Genomic DNA, 20,697 nt, shown 5'->3' with positions numbered 1-20,697 from the left:
CGTCCATCCAGCCAGTGCTTGACCCAGCAGACCGTTCGCACATCCAGGCCATGAGCAGCCAGTTTTTCTATCTCAATTCTATGGGCAACTGTGTCAAATACTTTTCGAAAATCCAGGTAGATAATATCCACAGCCTTCCCCTCATCCAATAGATGGGTCATCCTGTCATAGAAGGAGATCAGGTTTGTCAGGCAGGACCTGCCTTTCATAAACCCATGCTGACTAGGCCTGATCCTCTGGTTGTCCGTTATATGACTTGTAATGGCACTCAGGATGATCTGCTCCATGTCCTTCCCTGGTACCAAGGTCAGACTGACAGGTCTATAGTTTCCTGGATCCTCCTTTCTGCCTCTCTTGTAGATGGGTGTCACATTTACTACCCTCCAGTCCAATGGGACCTTCCCAGTTAGCCATGACTTCAGGAAAGTCTTCAGGAAAGACTTCATGGAAAGCGGCTTGGCGAGCACATCTGCCAACTCTTTCAGCACCCTTGGGTGTAACCCATCCGGTCCCACAGACTTGTGTGCATCCAAGTGGTGTAGCAGGTCTCTGACCACTTCCTCTTTAATTGTGATGACCTCATTCTGCTTCCCCTCCCCATCTCCTAGCTCATGAGGCTGGGTGTCCAGGGAACAGCCAGTTCCACTGCTAAAGACTGAGGCAAAGTAGGCATTGAGCACCTCAGCCTTTTCCTCATCCTTTGTTACTATGTTTCCCTCTGCATCCAATAAAGGAGGGAGATTTTCCCTAATTGTCTTTTTGTTGTTAACGAATTTATAGAAACATTTTTTATTATCTTTAACAGCTGTAGCCAGGTTGAGCTCTAGCTGTGCTTTGGCTCTCCTAATGTTCTCCCTGCATAGTTTCACTACATCTTTATAGTCTTCATGAGAGACCTGCCCCCACTTCCAAAGGTGATAGATTCTCCTTTTGTTCTTGAGATCCAGAAAGGTCCCTGTTTAGCCAGGCCAGTCTCCTTCCCCGCCTGCTTGTTTTTTGGCACGTGGGAACAGCCTGCTCCTGTGCCTTTAAGACTTCGCTCTTGAAGTATGTCCAGCCTTCCTGGACTCCCATATCTTTCAGGGCAGCCTCCCAAGGGATTTTGTTAATCGGTCTTTTGAACAGGTCAAAGTTAGCCCTCTGGAAGTCTAAGGTGGCAGTTTTACTAACCCCTCTCTTTGTTTCTCCAAGGATCGAAAACTCAATCATCTCATGATCACTGCACCCTAGACGGTCTCCAACCTTTACTTCCCCCACAAGCTGTTCCCTGTTCACAAGAAGCAGGTCCAGGAGGGCACCTTCCCTGGTCGGCTCACTCACCAGCTGTGTGAGGAAGTTATCCTCCACACATTCCAGGAACCTCCTGGATTGTTCCCTCTCTGCTGTGCTGTGATCCCAGCAGATACCCAGGAGGTTAAAGTCCCCCACAAGTACAACGGCAAGTGACTACGAGATTTCTCCCAACTGTTTATAGAAAGCTTCATCCACCTCACTGCTTTGGTTGAGAGGTCTATAGCAGACTCCCACAGCAAGATCTGCTTTATTGTCCCTTAACCTAATCCAAATACTCTCAACCTTGTCATCACTATACTTGTTTTCTGAGTCTGTCCCTGCCATTTCTTGACATAATTGAAGCTGGACTAATCTCTATAAGATTCAACTTCAGATACACAAGTAGCATAAAAATTTCTAAGGGAGCACCATCACCTTATTTGATCAATTTCAAATTCTAAATTCATTAAATCATATACTTTGTTCAAATTCAAGTTCATAATTTATCTTGGAAAAAGCTAACACACTGGTAATTAAGATGCTTCCTCCCCTACTTTTTAACATAGTTACAGCCAGAAGCAAATGAATAATTATCAATTGTTATAATTTGGGGTTTATCTAACTACATCCGTATAGACTATAAGAACTATCATCATTACTTTAAAAAGAAACTTCTGTCTTGATAAATTATCGGTTGTTTTTGTAAATGTACTTGTATTGCTATTTTTGTGAATCAAGAATCTAAGAAATAAAACAAAAAATTGGATGTTCATATAAGACATTATTTGCATTATCTTTACTAATGAGCTCAAACTCAACAATTTATACCACAGGTTCTGATATACTACTGATATGTATAAATCCTTAATCACATAAACATATTCTCAAAGCTGCTCCTTCTAGAGAAAACTGTGCATAAACAATGCAGAAAATTCATTCTTTTCTATTTGCTTAAGCAACGTTTTAATTTTAAAGTAGCTTTTTGAACAGAATAGAATTGCTAATGTGTTTTCACTAGAAAAAGTTAAATACTAAAAATGTAGAAAAAGCAAATCAAAGTAGTTTACTACATATAACTGCAATTCAAATAACTTACAATTTACTTCTACTGCATTACATTTATTTCCAACAAACTTTCAAGTTTTCCTGAAAAACTGATATGCTAATATACACCTTAGAGAATGTTTACACAATAAATACAGTCATGGGAGGCTGTCAAGCCCTCAATTCCCTATTCTTCCCTTCAAGTTCCTTAAATGGCTAGACTATCCTGGTGCGAGCATGACAATTTGAACATGTTAACATTTATTATCCATAGCACAGGACCAAAACCAAGAGTTCCCATGAAGCTGACATTGTCCTCCACAGCGGGACAAAGAATCTCTGTGAGACAAAGCATTAGTTTAGTCAAGAATCAGGTTATTCAAATTGAAATCATTCCAACAAGAGTTACTAAAAGACTCATCATCGAGTATCATAGACTATTCTGTAACATGGCAATTGGGGTGCTTCTCAAGGACATGAAATAAAGTTTCCCGACTACACTTGAGTGATTAAAAACTTGCGTCCAAGCTTTCATGTATTTAACTATTAGTTAACTATTAGGTTACTGTAGTCCTACAGAAAGTTTAGACAGACGTTTTCATTCTTTTATTGTTGCTTTGATAAACCACAGTTCTTTATTTTGTCATTGTTTTGTTTTGTTTGGTTTTTTTTTTAATTAAAACAGTTTCCAGGAAAAAAATCAAGCAATTTGCAATCCCTTAATTAAGTTGCATCATCTTATCTAAAACAGTGGAGGTAAGGCAATGTAACCTTTATATAACTGTATGGACCAAGTAATCCGAATGAAAACTACATGTTTGTGATACTATCAAACGTCTTACTAATAGGAAATTAACAACAAATTGATCTTTTTCTTTTATTGGAGATTATGACCACCGAGACATAGATAAAGGTAGATAAAGAGGAAAAACTAGGAAATATATGCCTGAACTCTCACTGTAGAGTCATCATTTTCTCAGAATTGTGTGTTGATTAGAAAGTTACCTGTGTCTATGAAGAAATCGTCTCTTTAGACTTCACTAAGTGGAGTTTCTGGGAGTGTTCTGGTGAGTACAGCAATATGCTTGCTATTTTCTTATATTCTTCCCTAGACTTCTGCAACTGGCCACTTTCAGATACAGAATACTGGACTAGATTAATCTAGAGATCCTTTTCTCATGCACCTCAAGAAAAGTTTGCCATCCACCTTTAAGCAAGTACACTCTGAGGTTTCAAAATCATCAATCAATCCTATACCACTTAAATAAAACTCTTAAATTATCTTCATAATATTTACTACTCAATAGATCAATAGTACAATTTCAAAACTAAATCTCACCAGAAGTTTTTAAAAATCAGTGTAATTACCAAAGGACGGAATTCAAAAAATACTGAAGTTTGGTTAATATTCACACAAATTTAAAATTAATTTGATTTTGCATTGAAATATATTGAGCATTCATTCTCAAAAAGAAAGATCGGTACAATTGCACTTGTTCCCAAAATATTAATGTAATTTCATAGTAAAATGCAATTGTCATGATTTGTGAAGCAATAATACTCTAGAAAAAAAGTACTTGCCAAATAATAAAAACTAGGTAAAAATATCAGATCTGTTAAATCAGAATGAATAATAATTCAAATTTTGAATACTGAAAACTACTGCTTCTCTCCCACACTACATACAGTTAATATGTACAATAATTTTTTTTAACCTTTAATAGGTTCATATAGTAGAACAATTAGACATAGTTATGATACATTCTTGGACCTATATCTAGGATGGAGAGTACTGATTACAGTAATTCTTCATGTAAAATTTATATAGTTGACAGCAATCTATTAGAAACTTGAGAATAAGAAAGCTATACTGGACTTCAAGTCAAAGTTACTAGTCTCTTCTGCAAAGATTACCTGGATTTTTGTGACATTTAGCAATATATTTTGTATCAGAATAACGACATAAACCTTCTCAAACCTCAAACCAAATTCTCCTTTTTTCAAGGTTGTTGATCATTAACAATCCATTTCTGAGTTGATCTATAAAGTTAGACATAATGTAATTTGAAAAGCATATTCAGACTTGGAAATTTTTATAGGTTGTAGTATAAATTAAGATTGCATACAAACAAAAAGTTCACAGGTGAATATTTAGACATAGCTTTGTAAATTTAACAGTATTACAAGAACTGGTAGTCACTTCTTATCCCATTTATTTTCAAAGATATAGCATGATCCTAGTTTATTTTCTGCAGCATGTCTAAAGTGCATGTTTCCTCTTTAAAATAAAAATGTGATTTGTCATATAGTAAAGATTTGATTCTAAGTCATGCTAACCACAATTCAGCAAGTTATTAAAAAAAAAAAATCAAATTTGTAGTCTCTTCTTAGTAACACCCAAACTTCCTTCAAAGCTACTACTTTTATCAAGACCAATCTAATATAATTGTCGTGGTTTAACACCAGCCAGCAATTAAACACCATACCACCATTCCCTCCCTCCCGGTGGGAGGGAGAGGAGAATTGAAAGGGTAGAAGTGAGAAAACTTGTAGCTTAAGATAAAAAAAGGTTTAATAATTTTTAAAAAATATATATTAAATTATTAAATTGTAAGGGGGGGGGGGGGGGGGCAAGAAAACACAAAACAGCAAAGAGAAAGGAAAATAAAACCCAAGAAAAACAAGTGATGTAAAATTGCTCACCACCAACCAACTAACACTCAGCTAGTTCCCACACAACAGCAGCCCCTGTCAACCTTAACCCCGCAGTTTTGTTGCTGAGCACATCATACGGTCTGGGATATCCCTTTGGTCAGTTGGGGTCAGCTGTCCCAGTTGTGTCCCCTTCCAACTTGTTGGTGGGGCAGCATGAGAAGCAAAAAAGGCCTTGACTCTGTGCAAGCACTGCTCAGCAATAACTGAAACATCCCTGTGTTATCAACACTATTTTCAGTACAAATCCAAAACGTAGCCCCATATAAACTACTATGAAGAAACTCTATCCCAGCCAAAACCAGTACAATAATTCACCACCATCCCAAAAAGAATCATTGTACACTCCTCAAACTTAAAATTTGCTGAGTTTACATATGCTTTAGAGCAGTTTACTGAACATTAGTCTCATGAGATGTTATCCACATAAATTCAATAATTAGCTTTCTTACTTCAGCATGTTTGAGGAAAATAAATTTATCTTTATGAATAAGCAAGTATTCTTTCAAGTATTCTTCCTTCTGAATTTCCTTCAAAACTCTCCTAAGAAAAGTAAAATTTTTTTGGCTCTGAGTCAATCAAAACTGTACATACACAGTGAGGTGTCACAGTTCCTTCCTTTAGGAATGATCGTTGCCCTTCTGCAGTGGTACCAACTGTCTACGTAGCCAAAATCAGAACCATATCAAACCCCCGAAGAATTGACAAATGTGTTTGCAGTTTACCATCTTTATATATATTTTGTATAGTAGTTAGTAATAGTGGTGATTACATCAAGAAAATAATTATTTATACTCTAGTGTGAGTAATATTATTTCTTCCTATTTATGTATTTTCCATTTACAAATTGCTTCATTTATTTTTCTTTCTTCAGAAATATCAATATGCTGTCTTCTTTGCCAAATATCATGTTAATACTTCTGGCTTCCACAGATCTGTTATCTCTTTTTTCTCTAACTTTTACAAAACCCACTTGCTGCTTTTTCCTAGGTCATTAATAAAGATACTAAATATAACAAGATCTTATGCTGATATGTTGGACCATGAATTACCAATCATTTTGTATAATTTATATTCATCCTGTGTATAGGTTCCCGAGCAAGATTTCAAATCAGTTGTTAACATCTCTATTCAAGAAATGTGATTCTTCTACAGTGACAAATTTTCATATCAAAAGGTGGTATAAAATTCAGGTATTCGTTATCTTCCTGAAGTATAAAATACTTTTCCTCATGATATGACTTCAGTGTAAATACTGATTGATTGTAATTTAAATTATAATTTCCTTGTTATAGTGGAATTTCACAGTTTGGGATTTTCAGTGTGCTTAACCACAAATAGTTTCAGTGTGTCCAGAGTGACTGTCAGCAAATGTTGTTGTACATAACGTTAGCAGCACTGCAATCATCTGCTAATTTTGTCATTTTAATCTTACAAGCTATCATTTTTGTCAAACATGAATTTTTATTTGGAAGCACATACTTCTTACTGATTGATGCTTGATTATCACCTCTCATTCAAGAGTTCCAGGAACAGGTATCTGATGTAAAATCCAAAATCACACATGGCATCTCTTTTAAATCAATGAACAACTTTTCTGTTGTCACTGACTTCATCAATCATTGTACTTAAAACACATCATTTAGATCATTTCCCATTATATTAACCTGGCAATTTATCTAGGACATTTTTTTACAAAATCTCAGAAAAATAGATGTTCTAGAAATACTTCACAATAACTCTTTTCTCTCCCCTTCATAAATATTTTTCTCCTCAAGATATCTAATTTTTCCCAAAAGCATTATAGATTACAGCTGAAATTGTTGTGTAGGACTGTTGTCCTTCACATAAGAAGTTGTTCCCCCATAATTGGAAAGAAGATAGGTGAAATAATAGCTATTTATGGTATGGAAATACAAGACATAATATGGCACATGTAATTCCCATCTCTGTATATTCTCTCAAAATGAATAAATAAATAAATAAAGCAAAACTGTTCAGGAACTCTAATTACATAGACAGAGAGGCTTGACAAGATGGTGGTTTGGGAAGAACATTGGGAAGATACATGATAAGCACAAAAATGAGGAAAGTCTCCTGAAGAAAGAAGAAAACAGAGAAAGGGAATGGAAAGAGCAAACAGATGAAGAGGGACAAGTGGACAGTGATTAGATGGAAAGAGAAACAGACAGTGAGGGTGTAAGGAAGAGAAGTAGGAAAAGGAGGGGGAGGAAAGAGGGAAGGGAGAGAAGGAGAGAGTAGCAGAAAGCAGGAGGGAAAGTGTGATGTAAAGAGAGTGCACATCAGGAGGGAGGGAGGGAGGGAGGGGACTGAAAGAAAGGAGAGGGATTCATCATAACTTTAATATAAGACAATCTTGTGAAAAAAAAACCAACTTTGAAACAGATCTTTTAAATAAGAGATCGGCTAAAATGTACTCTCTCTACTGGGAAGTGTCCTGCTCTAGATTTTAATGATTCACCCTGGATTCAAGAAGAATAGTGTTTTATTCTTTCAAAATAACAAGTTTTCTTCAAAGAACAACATTTATTTGTCAGCACTGGTTTCTCTTTCTCAGTAAAATACCCTATACGTTCCAAATATTTACTCAGCAATTCAAGCGAATGTGCATGCACCTTAATTTTCCTTTTCCTAATCTCATAACATTACACCCTACAGAAACCACTCTGCTCTTCCTCACGTGTATCTTTGAATCTGTGTAACATTCCTCATCATTCTTTACTAACACTTTCCTAACTCCTAAACTTTTCTAATACATGGTAACTAATTCTTAATGCTCTTAATGCTCAAAACTTGTCAGCACATTTTTGTGAAAAACTAATATTATCACATCCTTTTATCACATGGCCAAAATGAGACATGAAGGCAGTAAAAGTATCTTCCTTTTCAGTGAACTTCGATATACACAGCTCAAATATATGTCAGTTATTTTTAAATATCCATATCCCTTTACAACTATTTCTGTTGTCTCTTACATATCTTTCATTATCACACTTTCCCAAGTTCCTTTTTTTCTATTATGTGTTTTATAGTACTGTATTTCCTGTTGAATTTTATTTTCTTCCCATATCTAATCTCTGCAGACCTTTTTGGTTCATTTCTATCTTTTCAGTGGGGTACATATCTCCTAATATATTGTCAACTGATTTTATTTTCCATGTTGCTTGATGGTTCTCAAATGCCACAAAATGTTCTTAAATCCATCCCAGATTACAGAAACTTCCTTTCCTCATTTTCAACAGTTATCACTTACATGCAGACTCTTCAGCCACTACTGACTTATTTAGCTATTCCCTTGATATTAATTCTTCCATTTCCACTAGGGAAAACAGGTTGCATTGCACCTATTCTACTTGTATACAAAGCTAATTTTCTTTTCAAATCTAATCACTACTACATATTGTTATTTCTCCCCTTAAGTTTTCAGAGCTCCCTTCACGGAATATGTTGTGGTTTGATCTCAGCTGGTAGCCAATCACCACATGGCCAGTTGTTTGTTCCCCTCCCCCCCGCCCCCGTCGGTGAAATAGGGGAAGGACAAAAGAAGAAATTAGTAGGTTGAATAAAAAAAAATATTTACTAATAGTAACAAAAACAACAGTAAGAATACTAAGTCCAAAATGGGTAAAATGCAGCAGTGGCTTACCAAGCGCCATGACAGGTGCACAGCCCACCCTCCCATGGCAGCGATCCGACCGCACCAGAAAATTCTGCCACGCCGACCCAGAAACCAAAAACAAGCGAGCACGAGAGCACGTGTACACCTATATACTGAGCATGACGTCACTTGACATGGAATTCTCCAATGATCGATCAGGACCCGGCCCTCTAGATGTGCTCCCTCTCAGCCTAAGGAAAGTTAGGTCTATCCTGTCCAAAACCAGGACAGAATGCTTCATAGGAAGACTGTTTACTATCAGCACATTTTTCAATGTTTTAAAATATACTTTAATCCTTTAATCACAGGTTTGCCACTGGACATTTTCAAAAAAGTTATTACCTATATAAGTGTTTCAAAGCATGCTCATGGCTTCTGAACTTTTTAAAAATCTTCCTATTAAGAGAACATTAATATTTCAAAACTAATACTGGGGAAAAGTTTTGGAGAAATATGTTGTTTATGCTAGCTTGTTCATTCAATGATTTATAGAAGAAAGGAAATGCAGCTCTGCAGAATGGTGCCTTCTCTTAATTTCTCTTTATATTTGTGGCCACAATATCACCTTGGGGCAATAGCTGATAAAACTTTACCTGAAGATGAAGGAAAACATCGTGCTTACAGAACAATGAACATCACAGCTACATACAAACTACAAGGCAGATACAAATTGCAAAACCTGTGTCTGCAGATCACAACAATATGAGACACAGCAGCTTCTTGTATTGCCCAGGGTGGCTGGAGAAGAGAGGGAAGATGATCTGATTTCAGATCATCATGGTGTCATGTAGGCAGGTCAAATATCTGGAAGTGCTTCCCAAGGCCTTCAATTCAAATATACACAATATTAGGCTACACAGAAAAGACATTTCTCAATCCTTGGTCTTTCACTCCATCTCTGTACAAGAAAAATTCATGTCAGAAGACAGACAAACCTCTCAGACTACTTATTCTTAATTTTTTGATACCATTTACAGATAGAAACTGCATTTCAAGAGAATCAAACTTTCCTCTTAAAACATAGAAAATTGCCAAAATGAAGTTTTTTTATTTCATTCTGTTTGAGGGAATTCTTCCTAAATTAATAAGATGTAAAGAAAATACAAATACGCATTCCCACAGCTTTACACATGATGATAGGCAATGGTATTGGAATCACAACTAAAACTAAACTCAATATAGATTGAAGACAAAGTATATTAATGCATGACTGCAGGTCCAGCTATTCACTCTTCCCCAGTCCTCTTGAATCTAAGATTGCAGCTAGAAACACCCAGTTAAGAGGCCACTAACTGTCATAATCAAGATAACAGATTTTACTGGAAGACTTTGAAATCATATATCAAGTTGAGAACAGGTATATATTTTTATATATATGAATGAACATGAAATGTTCACATACACATGAAATGATATTGAAAATGCTACTGTTTTTAAGGGGTGGGGTTTTGTTTTGTTTCCAATCACTTTGGAAGTAAACGTATTACTCACCTTTTCAAGACCTTCTTCCTTGAGGCTGATAACATCTAAATCAAAATCTGTCCTTAAGCCATTGGTTTTGTTGAAAGTTATCCTGCCTGTGAGGCCTTCCCAGTGGGCCTATGGAGAAAGAAAAAAACAATTTCTATAAATAAATACCTCTTCCTCTTTTTTTATGCCCCAAAAGAACAAATTTTACTTCTGCCAAAATGGGAACATTAATTATTCATTCTATCTAAATAATTTACCTTGTAGCTGATGTTTTTAAAAAATATTTTGTATCCACTTTTTATTAATTAAATTAACCTTTCTTCAGTCTTTACAGACAATTTTTTAAACAACTTTCCATGTTAGCCAGTATACTAAATGAGATAAAAGACAGTTTTGTTTTCATTCCTCCATCATTCATGCATGCATTTCCACTTCTGCTTCCTTACATGGCCACCCCCCCACCCACCCACACCTCATGTCTCAATCTCTTTCATTAACGCTAGATTTCATTTTTCTGTCACGAAATTTCATTCAAATAAAGGCTTACTTTTGCAAGATTCTAAGTCCCCTGAAACCACACTGAGACAGCAAAAATTGAGGTTACTGAGCCAGTCTTCCAGACTTGATTCCTTACTTTTAATAAAGTACAATACCCTCATTTTTTTTTAACTTAAAGTCTACCTAGTTCTAAAACTATACTGAACTAGAGGAGGGAACGTGGAAAATAAAATTATCATCCTGAAAGGATTCAACATTAAAACCAAGATTATATTCCATTGCAAATAGTTCTCTTTATGATATCATTTTACATACCTAGAATAAGAAATACTCTACTAGGAGTTGCTAACAGCACAAAAGAGTTGTGTTCACCTTTAGCACCTTAAATCTCCTAGCTTTACTTTATATCCATAAACAGCATACTAGGAGACCAAGGCCACATATATTAATTCACAATAAGGAAAAGAAAAAAAAATAAATTAAAACCAGGGACTAAATTTCATCCCTGGCTCCTTTGAACTTATTTAGTTAATGAGTTTTTCATAGTCAGTCTATGGTTTGGGATTTCAGGGGTTTGGATTTTTATGTCACAAATGTTCCATGCACAAACCCCGCACCCCCACCCCAGTTATCTACAAACAAAAGTTTTGTGTAGAATGCTGTTATTTCACACTTTTATGTTTCTTTGTTCCAACCAATAACTCAGGAAAAACCACTTTCAAATAAGAATGCAGCCTTGACTGCTAAACTCTTTACACACAACAAGCTGAGAGTTTCCCATCTACTGGAAAAAAAAAAAAAAAAAAAAAAATAAAATAAGGCAGAATTCAAGTAGAGTGGAAACAAAAGAAAAGGGGAGTTGGAAGAAAGGAAAGCAATGAAGCAGCACATTTTATTAGTGACTTACCTCCTTAATGAGACTCATAAAACGGGTCCCAAAGCGCCATGGTTTGTGGCGATTACACTGTAGTGAACTGACAGTCATCTGTGGGAACTGCTGGACAGCCACTGACACCACATGAACTGCATCATACATTAGTGCTGCGTCCGTCTAAAATTAGAATGAAATCAGAATCATGAACACAGATCAAAAACCTGACAGCCCAGCAGTGAGAAAAGGAAACAAAACATTAGCACTGTTCATTGTGTTAAAGGATCTGATCGCTTGTGTAGCACTGTAAAATGCAGCCTTATTGCCAAGTCCTACATAAGACGTGCCAGGACCTTCAGTTTCAGCTTTTTTATTTTTAATGTTGAAAGAAGGGCCCAAATACCAACTTTTCCACAGGAGAACACTGGTATCTCTGACGACTCATGTTACTTTAAAAAAGGAGTGCATTAGGGGATTATATAAATCATCGTATGGATGTTTGATTCATCAGTTATTTCCATGAGTGAGGCAAAAGGAAAAAAAATAAAAGATTGTGACATAGTAAAACCTTAGCTATGAAGGAAAGTGCACAGGTTAAGGAAATAATGTGTTTCTGGTTTGAAATACAGGCTAGATACAGTTCTGAAGCTACTCAATTGATTCATTAATAACTTTTTAATGGGTATCAGTTTAAATCCCTAGGACAGATCTAACCAGTATCTTCTATAAATAAGAGGGAAATTAGAATTGCATTAAAATGTACATTCATTTTAATGGTTTGCATGTCCCATCCTAAATAAGTAGGCTGTTTAGACCTGGTATGTGTTAACTAATGTGGCATTAGCAAAGGACAGTGACAGCCTCTCTGTACACACTGTCATGCTGTACAAGAAACTGACACCTCTCTCCTGTTCTATTTAATAAACAGAGGCAAGCCTTGGAACCAAAAGCAAGAGAGGACCTTAGATTCAGCTGGTGTAAATGACTGCTATGCTATCTGCTCAGCATACCTTAGAGAAAAAGGACCTATTTCCCTTCTCATTCACATAATTAGTGAGCTGTGAAATTAGTTCTTTAATGGATAGGAAACCTGGAGATTATTGCACTTGTCACAATACAATACAATACAAAATGAGCTTATATAGTGTCTTTCATGCAAATGCGTCCCAAGGCTCTTTACAATAAAACTAAACATAAAAATGCAAAAATGTTCTACCATTATAGCCCATAAGCTACTGCTAAAGAGGAAAATATGCGTTTACATTTAAATGGCTCTCCCAAGGAGAGATTTCAAAATTCAAACAGAAATAAATCCTGATTTTAAAATAGCCAGTACAATAGGTTTCAACAGTCTCAGATGCCAAGAAGTTTATGCAGGGGCTCCAAATCACTCAGAAAATATTTTTGCTGCCAAATTGTTCATTATCTTCAAGGCATTAAAGTGGTTTTAAAGCAAGCTGGTATTTGACAAGGAGGGAACAAAAACCAAAAAGTTGGAATGACATGCTGAGTAAGCGTCATACAAAGTTTAATATTCTAGAAGCAGTACTTGGCAATAGTTAAAGTCTGGACAACAGTTTTTTAAATAAACTACACAATAAGTACAACACATTAGTCTGACTCAGAAATTCAAATTTCTTTTTTTAAATCAGCTTTACTCCTAAAACTATAGTCCTTGCACCAATGAAGGAAAATTGAAATTACTGTGAGACTTCAGCAAAAGCAGCCTATGAAGAGGTAATCAAAAGTTCAAAACCAGCATTAACTAATTAATTAGATATAAATTTAGACACAGAACTGATAAGACTCATCAGCAGGAATCAAATGAACATTATGCCAGATGCAGAGCAACATGGCTTTCTATCAAATTCTATAAGCCACTGAGCTGGAAATCTGTAGGATGACAAGACAGTCAACTCCTGTGAAAGCATTAATAAAAAGCCATTGTAGCTTTAGAAGTATTTAAAATTCTGATAATATTCTTCATATTTGACTGATGAATATTGCTTCACTGGAAATAAATCTATATCAGAATGTGTCTCTTTTAAATGCACACAACATAAACTAATCACTGGCTAGAAGTTGAGTGCCATATTTGATTTTTAGATGTTACAAGATAAACCCCTTATTTATGTAGGATGAGATTCCACAATCCACCTTGGATAGGAAGATTAAAGTTAAATGTAGGCTTAAATGTTTGTATTGAATAGAAACAGATAGAGCTGTATACTCAAAAATATATTGGTTTAGTGATTCAATATTGCACTCATCTCACTGGGTGCAATCATTGATTTTACTGTAAGAGAAATAAACAACACAGAACTCAGGAAAAGATATAAAGAATATATTTGAATTTGCAGGTTGGGCTCTCCTCTTGGCTGGTCATTTTACCTTTCCTCTGAGAGACTAGGAATTGATAGCTGTTGGCCTAGCGCTCCATCCTTGTTCATTTGGCTTTGTCCATACTGCTTTCTCTTCCTTAAATCACACTCTTGGAACTATGCCTTGTGGTAAAGGAAGTACTGCAGGTTTCAGCAAGAAACTGTTTGGGGACGAGGAAGGACATGTCCCTAATTAAATTTTTAGGATTCTGTATTTTATCTAAACAGAGGTTAGCAGTCTGGAAGGAAGAAGAGGTAGAAACCCCAGAAGAAGCAATGGTTCTTGAATTTGAGATAGAAACCTGCTACAATGTTTCCATTCACTGAAGCACACATAATACAAGAAAATAATCTTATTGAAAAAATGAGATTAGTACTGTTTTAGCTAACTTGTATAAACTTTTTAAGAATTATGTTGTATTTCACAAATATATCTTGGTACAGTTTCTGAACCATGGGTTATGGGGGTTTTTTTTTGTTTTATAATCCTTAGTATTCATGGTGACTGCTTGGATACAGATAAACTCATCTAAAATACAGCTCATGATGTTGTCATTTGTATTTCTAAAACTACAAAAGAAAAAAATTACTACAACTACAGAAGCTACAAATACTTTTCATCAAATTGAAATAGAATGAGATTGAGCTAGGTGATTAAGATGTCAGGTGACATGTCTGTGACCACAAATCTGTTTTCAGGTTGACTCTGTCAAGTTATAAGAAAGCTTTTAGCACTCAGAGGTAACAGCTTAATCAGAGAAGTGATTTCAGTCACAATATATCTCAAACAGAGAGAAAGTACCAATCTGTGATTCATTTTTATCGCAAACTCATTTGGATACTACACATTTCTTCTCAATACTGTTCCATAATTCCTTTGCCTCCTGTCTTACTGTGGGTGTTGTGTTTGCCTCTATTTTTTACATGTGTTTCTGTATAATCACTTCTGAGGCTGGCTAAATTACTTGCTAAATAGTATCTAACAAATTGCATGCAAGTACTCTAATCTCACTGTGACAGGGCTCTGGCTGAGTTAGACTCAGTATAAAGGTAGAAAAAGAGTCCCCTCTATTATTAGAGAAAGAGTGTATTATTTCTCCCTGGGTTTCCTCAGAGTAAAAGGTGGTCTTTTTCTTCTCCATCCCCAACTATACCCAAAAATGTCAAATGCACATGACAAGCTCTAGTAGATATATGCTGTGATTTCTGTCACACACTTACATGTCCTGGTTAATCAATATTGTAGAGAGGGTTTGAGTTTTGGGGGCTTGGAGCTGGGGTAGGAGGCTAGCTTTTTTTACTGTTTTCTAACCTATATGGACAAAGATGATGCAGAAGAAACCCACTATAGCCTGCGTCTCAGCCAAGAAGAAATCTTCTCTGTGTAATGGAACTGACAAACTGTTTCTCTGCCAAGTTTTCCTGCCATTTTTATGACATACAAAAGCTATGATTTTTAGTGACCTTCTGCACGGCTGGTAGGTTAGACAAGAACCAGCTGAAAATCTTGAAACCAAATGGGCTGTTTATGTACTACAGCTGTAACCTGAGATCTAGATCTGTATCGTAAGACTTTCCAAAAATAGTGAGAGGAAGGGATCACACTGTGACATATAGATAAAATCCAAGCAAGCCTGTGATGGTTTAGCCCCTGCCGGGGTCTGAGACCACGTGGCCGCTGCCCCTCCCCCACAAAGGGAGTGAAATACAAAGCCCCGAGACTGAGATAAGGAAAGGTTTAATACAACAGAGCAACAGCAACACAACAAACAATAACAATAAGAATAACAGTGATAACAATGAACAGAGCAAAGTATATACCGATACAGCAGTGAGAGAACCAGCTGCGCCAACCCACGCGATCACCGATTCTTCCCGCGCTCACGCCAGGATGTGACGTCAGCATGATATATGAATAACCCGGCTAGAGCTTCCCCCCCACTGCTGGGGAAACTTAACCCTATCCTGGCTAAACCAGGACAAAGCCTAACAAAACAGAGGAATCATTGTCTTCATAACCATCTTCAGACTTAGAGTACATAAGAGTTCATTGATGCCATTTGATGTCTGGCTCAACAAATGTGCTAACTGCTTTTGGAATCTGTGCCTAATTAACTACTAAGGGTTACAAAAAAATGCAGATTCCATACTTAATGACATCGAATCATGACTTCTGTGTGCACCTTATTTGCACAGCAATGTTTTTGTATGACATTTCCATTTACTTCCATCAAATTATATGAGGATTTCATGTACTAATAAACCACTCCTTGCTGGTTCATATCTCAGTGCTTCAAAGTTATCTCTAAATTGCAAAATTATGTACTTTATTTTTAGAAAACACTATTTTTATCACACAATCAAGTTTAACATTAATTTAAGATGAAGGATTGCTATGCTGTTTCTTCATGAGCTATATCAGAAATTATACACTTCTCAAACAGCAGAAATAATATTTCAATTTTTACTACAAGAAATTGTAGTCCTCTATAATCTACAATGACTAAAAAAAAAATGGAACTGTTATGTAGGCTTGATCTGAAAGAACTTTCAATTACTCAAATACAGGTGATTAAAACTAGCTTGAAAGCAGGAAAAACCCCTCAGGTTTTCAATTAAATCTTAAATTAAACTAATGTGATTGTTTTTCCCCTTAATTAAATTTATTACTAATAAAAGTCTATGAAGAAATATGGTCTTCTACTTAAAATGTGCTCTGTGAAGTACTTGAAAACACCAAGAAATTTTCTACATTGAGTGGCATATGAAATAAGGCAATGGAAAAGAGAAGCTTAATAAATCTACTTTTTGTTCTTTAGTATTTGATTCACTGTGGATCCCAGACAAGAATGAGTTATTTGTAATATTAATAGTTTATTTTCCCTAGATCAGAAGATTCTTGGATTTACAAATCCATGACACAGATGTCATTGTCCTCTTTACTCTGCCAATTTTTTCCAGTGGCTGTGGGGAACTTTTTCCACAGAAAAGCAGTCAAAGAAGAGGGACAAACAAGGGGGTTTTTTAACAAAAAAGGCTTAATTAACTAACTAAATTATCTCCCTAACAATAGAAGGATTACCTTTACGAGGATTAGACTGCTTAACCATTTGCAAAATGCTTTTATGGTAAGTGTAAGCTATTATTAAAGACAACCTCCTTGCAAGTATGATATACACTTGTTTACAGTGATCTGTATTTTGTGTTTGAACTTGACTTTATTAATTCAAGTCACGTCCAGTAAAAGAAAATTAATGTCCCTTTAACTCTGAAAGAAAGAAGGAAAAGGGAGACAGGGGGAAATGTAAGCTGTTATGTGTGTCAAAGAAGAAATAAAACTTCAAATTTGTCTCAGAATTAAATTCAGATACAACTCTTCTACAATGCAACTTGCCACTCTCTAGACATTCTAATAAGACTGGATTTTCCACAATAAAAATTTTTAAAATTTGATTCAGAAAAGATGTTAAAATATATTTCTTCATCAAAGACAAAGCAAATGAGAAAGAAAATGCAATAGTGTCATATTTTATTACTCAGTTAACAGGCCCTGTTCTGTCACAAGGTGGAGATCTGAATCTGCAATTACCAGTCACTACTGTCATTAGAATCAGCTTACAAATATATCATAAATCAAATATACCTAAATTTTTATGCAAGGATAAATATTTTGCTAAAATTCTTTTTTTTTTAAAAAAGCAGTTATTTAACAAAAAAAATATTCTGTGCAAAACAAAACGGAAGTACAAAAAAAATCTTGAAAGATAGTATTCTGATTCTCTAGTCAGTTTTGTGTTAAACTGAATTGACTCACTAAAAAATTAAAGTTAAGTCACTGTACAGTTCACCTGAAATACTGCATTGCATGAGCCAAGCTTTTTCCCTTGTTAAATGAAGTATGCATAAACTTTTCTACTCTTTAGTTCTTATGCTATCTTTACCTGCATATTATCTGAATAAGAACTACTACGTTAAGCAGGATAGGTCATTTTTTTCATATGCAGCTCATTATTTTTTTTCAATATTATCTATGTCTTCCTATCTCCAGTCAGTCAAATTTTGATGTTCTGAAATAACTCCCAACTACATTTAAAAAGCCAAACTGTTCAGAGTGTTTTTCCTAGTGTCTGATGGTCACAAATGTATTTGGAAAAATTTTGTTCATTAATTAAAATGAGGCTTAAACTCTTTTCAAGTGTGACTTCATTAACTGGATCAAAAATTAAATGAAACTGAATACAAATGTTCACAAATGTATATCTGCATTTGTTTCCTAGGTGACCACGACAAAAGTATCCAGATAAATGCATAAAAGAGAAAGAATACTTTACACAGGGGTTTTTTTTTAACAAAGTCCTTGGGAATGTGTGAACATGTCAAAAGCAATTCATATGGAGCCTTTAATCTATTCTGAAACTTATTTCCTCATATATATCACTTGTAATTCCCTGAATTTCCATTAGCTACACAGACATCTCAGACCATAGTATCTTCCAAAATAAACCTAGTTCAGACTGACTGTGGTCACTGGGTTAACAAAGTGCTAACATGCTAATTTCATACTGCAACAGGGTTCTCTCACTGAGCTTGTCTTTATCGTACCTGTCCTTGCAAGAGTTTAGAAGATAAGAAGAATGTTGCGTTCCCATTTGGCGGAAGGAGTATAAGCACACAAAGCAGGGAATGTTCCAGAAGGACTGAAATTTCCATTGGTCCTTATAAATTGTATTTTATTTCTTACACAACAGTAGTGCCTTGGATAGAACACTGGATGGAAAGTTAGGTTGTTGAGTTGTTTGGATTTTTTCAACTCCCAATATATCCAGATTATTTCTAGTCAGTTTTATGAGGGACAGAGATGACATAGTACAATTGGGAGAGTATGAGCTCCGTTTGTTTGATCTAACAGCCTGAGCAAGTAGTGGATACTGGAGGTACAGTGAACAGGACAGCCTAGTCAAATCTCCTCCCTCCCCAGCGTAACCTTTTTATGGAGAAATAATATTATTGTTTCTGTACTTCACAAGAAGGACTTACAATGGCATACTTATTCATTTCAAAGCCCTCAAAAATGTCCTTATCATAATGTCATAATCAATCTCCTTAACCTGCTAAGTAGTACTTCTCCTTTTATAATTACTTATTTTTCTGTAAATTATCCTTACTGATAATTTAACACACAATATTTCATTATTAATTACAAAACCTTGAATAAATAACACATTTCATAAACAAAAAAACACTTCCTTTTTTATTCTACCAAACTCCCCACCACTTGCTTTTCTTTTTTTCCTATATTAGTCTTATTTTCTAGACCACAGAATCACAGAATCATCTAGGTTGGAAAGGACCTTGAAGATCATCTAGTCCAACTGTTAACCTAGCACTGACAGATCCCAACTACACCATATCCCTAAGTGCTATGTCAACCTGCCTCTTGAACACCTCCAGGGATGGAGACTCCACCACTGCCCTGGGCAGCCCATTCCAATGCCTAACAACCCATTCTGTAAAGAAATACTTCCTAATATCTAGTCTAAACCTTCCCTGGCACAACTTGAGGCCATTACCTCTTGTCCTATCACTTATTACTTCGTTAAAGAGACTCATCCCCATCTCTGTGCAACCTCCTTTCAGACAGCTGTAGAGGGCGATGAGGTCTCCCTTCAGCCTCCTCTTCTCCCGACTAAACAACCCCAGTTCCCTCAGCTGCTCCTCATACGACATGTGCTCCAGACCCTTCACCAGCTTCGTTGCCCTTCTCTGGACACGCTCAAGTAATTCAATGTCCTTTTTGTAGTGAGGGGCCCAAAACTGAACACAGTAAACGAGGTGCGGCCTCACCAGTGTCGATGACAGGGGCAAGATCACTTCCCTGTCCCTGCTGGCCACGCTATTTCCAATACAAACCAGGATACCATTGGCCTTCTTGGCCACCTGGGCACACTGCTGGCTCATGTTTAGCCAGCTGTCAATCAACACCCCCAGGTCCCTCTCTGACTGGCAGCTCTCCAGCCACTCCTCCCCAAGCCTGTAGCGCTGCTGGGGGTTGTTGTGGCCGAAGTGCAGCACCCAGCATTTGGCCTTATTGAAACTCATCCAGTTGGCCTTAGCCCATCACCCCAGTCTGTAGAGATCTCTCTGCAGAGCCTCCCTACCCTCGAGCAGATCAACACTCCCACCCAACTTGGTGTCATCTGCAAACTTACTGAGGGTGCACTCGATCCCCTCATCTAGATCATCAATAAAGTTGTTAAACGAGTGGCCCCAAAACTGAGCCCTGGGGGACACCACTTATGACTGGCCACCAACTGGATTTAACTCTGTTCACCACCACTCTTTGGGCCCGGCCATCCAGCCAGTTTTTTACCCAGCAAAGCATGCGCTCATCCAAGCCTTGAGCAGTCAGTTTTGCCAGGAGAATGCTGTGGGAATGAGATGATTTCCATTGTGAACACAATGAACAGAAATAGGCGTCTGTGCAGGTTTTTATTATTATTATTTTCCTTTGATGACTGATTTTGTCATAGAAGCTGACTCTACTTCCTTTCTTTTAAACACCTCAGGAAAAAGAGATAAGAACAAATGTATAAGAAAAGTCTGACAACACTCAAAAGTCAGGAAGGGGTGACCACCTACAGTGCAGAAGAACTCTCATTACTAACACTATTACTTTCCTTAAAAGCTGTCCTCTTTGACAGAAAATGACAAAGTTGCCTTTAAAAATTACTGGATATGAACTACAGAAACTATGATATTCTACATATAAA

General features: G+C 36.3%; 1 protein-coding gene across 6 annotated transcripts in view; it reads right to left on the bottom strand.

Annotated features, from left to right (window-relative positions):
- GRIK2 (glutamate ionotropic receptor kainate type subunit 2) overlaps window positions 1-20,697 on the bottom strand; it is a 445,887-nt gene that overhangs the window by 197,229 nt on the left and 227,961 nt on the right. For all 6 annotated transcript variants that reach the window (XM_074862173.1, XM_074862175.1, XM_074862179.1 and 3 more), the window contains 2 exons: window positions 11,583-11,726; window positions 10,199-10,306 (listed from right to left, as the gene is read on the bottom strand). In XM_074862173.1, the coding sequence (XP_074718274.1) occupies window positions 10,199-10,306; window positions 11,583-11,726 (252 nt within the window). The remainder of the gene's footprint in view (window positions 1-10,198; window positions 10,307-11,582; window positions 11,727-20,697) is intronic.

The sequence above is a fragment of the Strix uralensis genome, chromosome 3, assembly GCF_047716275.1.
Source record: "Strix uralensis isolate ZFMK-TIS-50842 chromosome 3, bStrUra1, whole genome shotgun sequence".
Lineage (NCBI taxonomy): Eukaryota > Metazoa > Chordata > Aves > Strigiformes > Strigidae > Strix > Strix uralensis.
The sequence above is the reverse complement of the archived record's forward strand: the minus strand, read 5'-3'. Positions and strand labels throughout refer to the sequence as shown.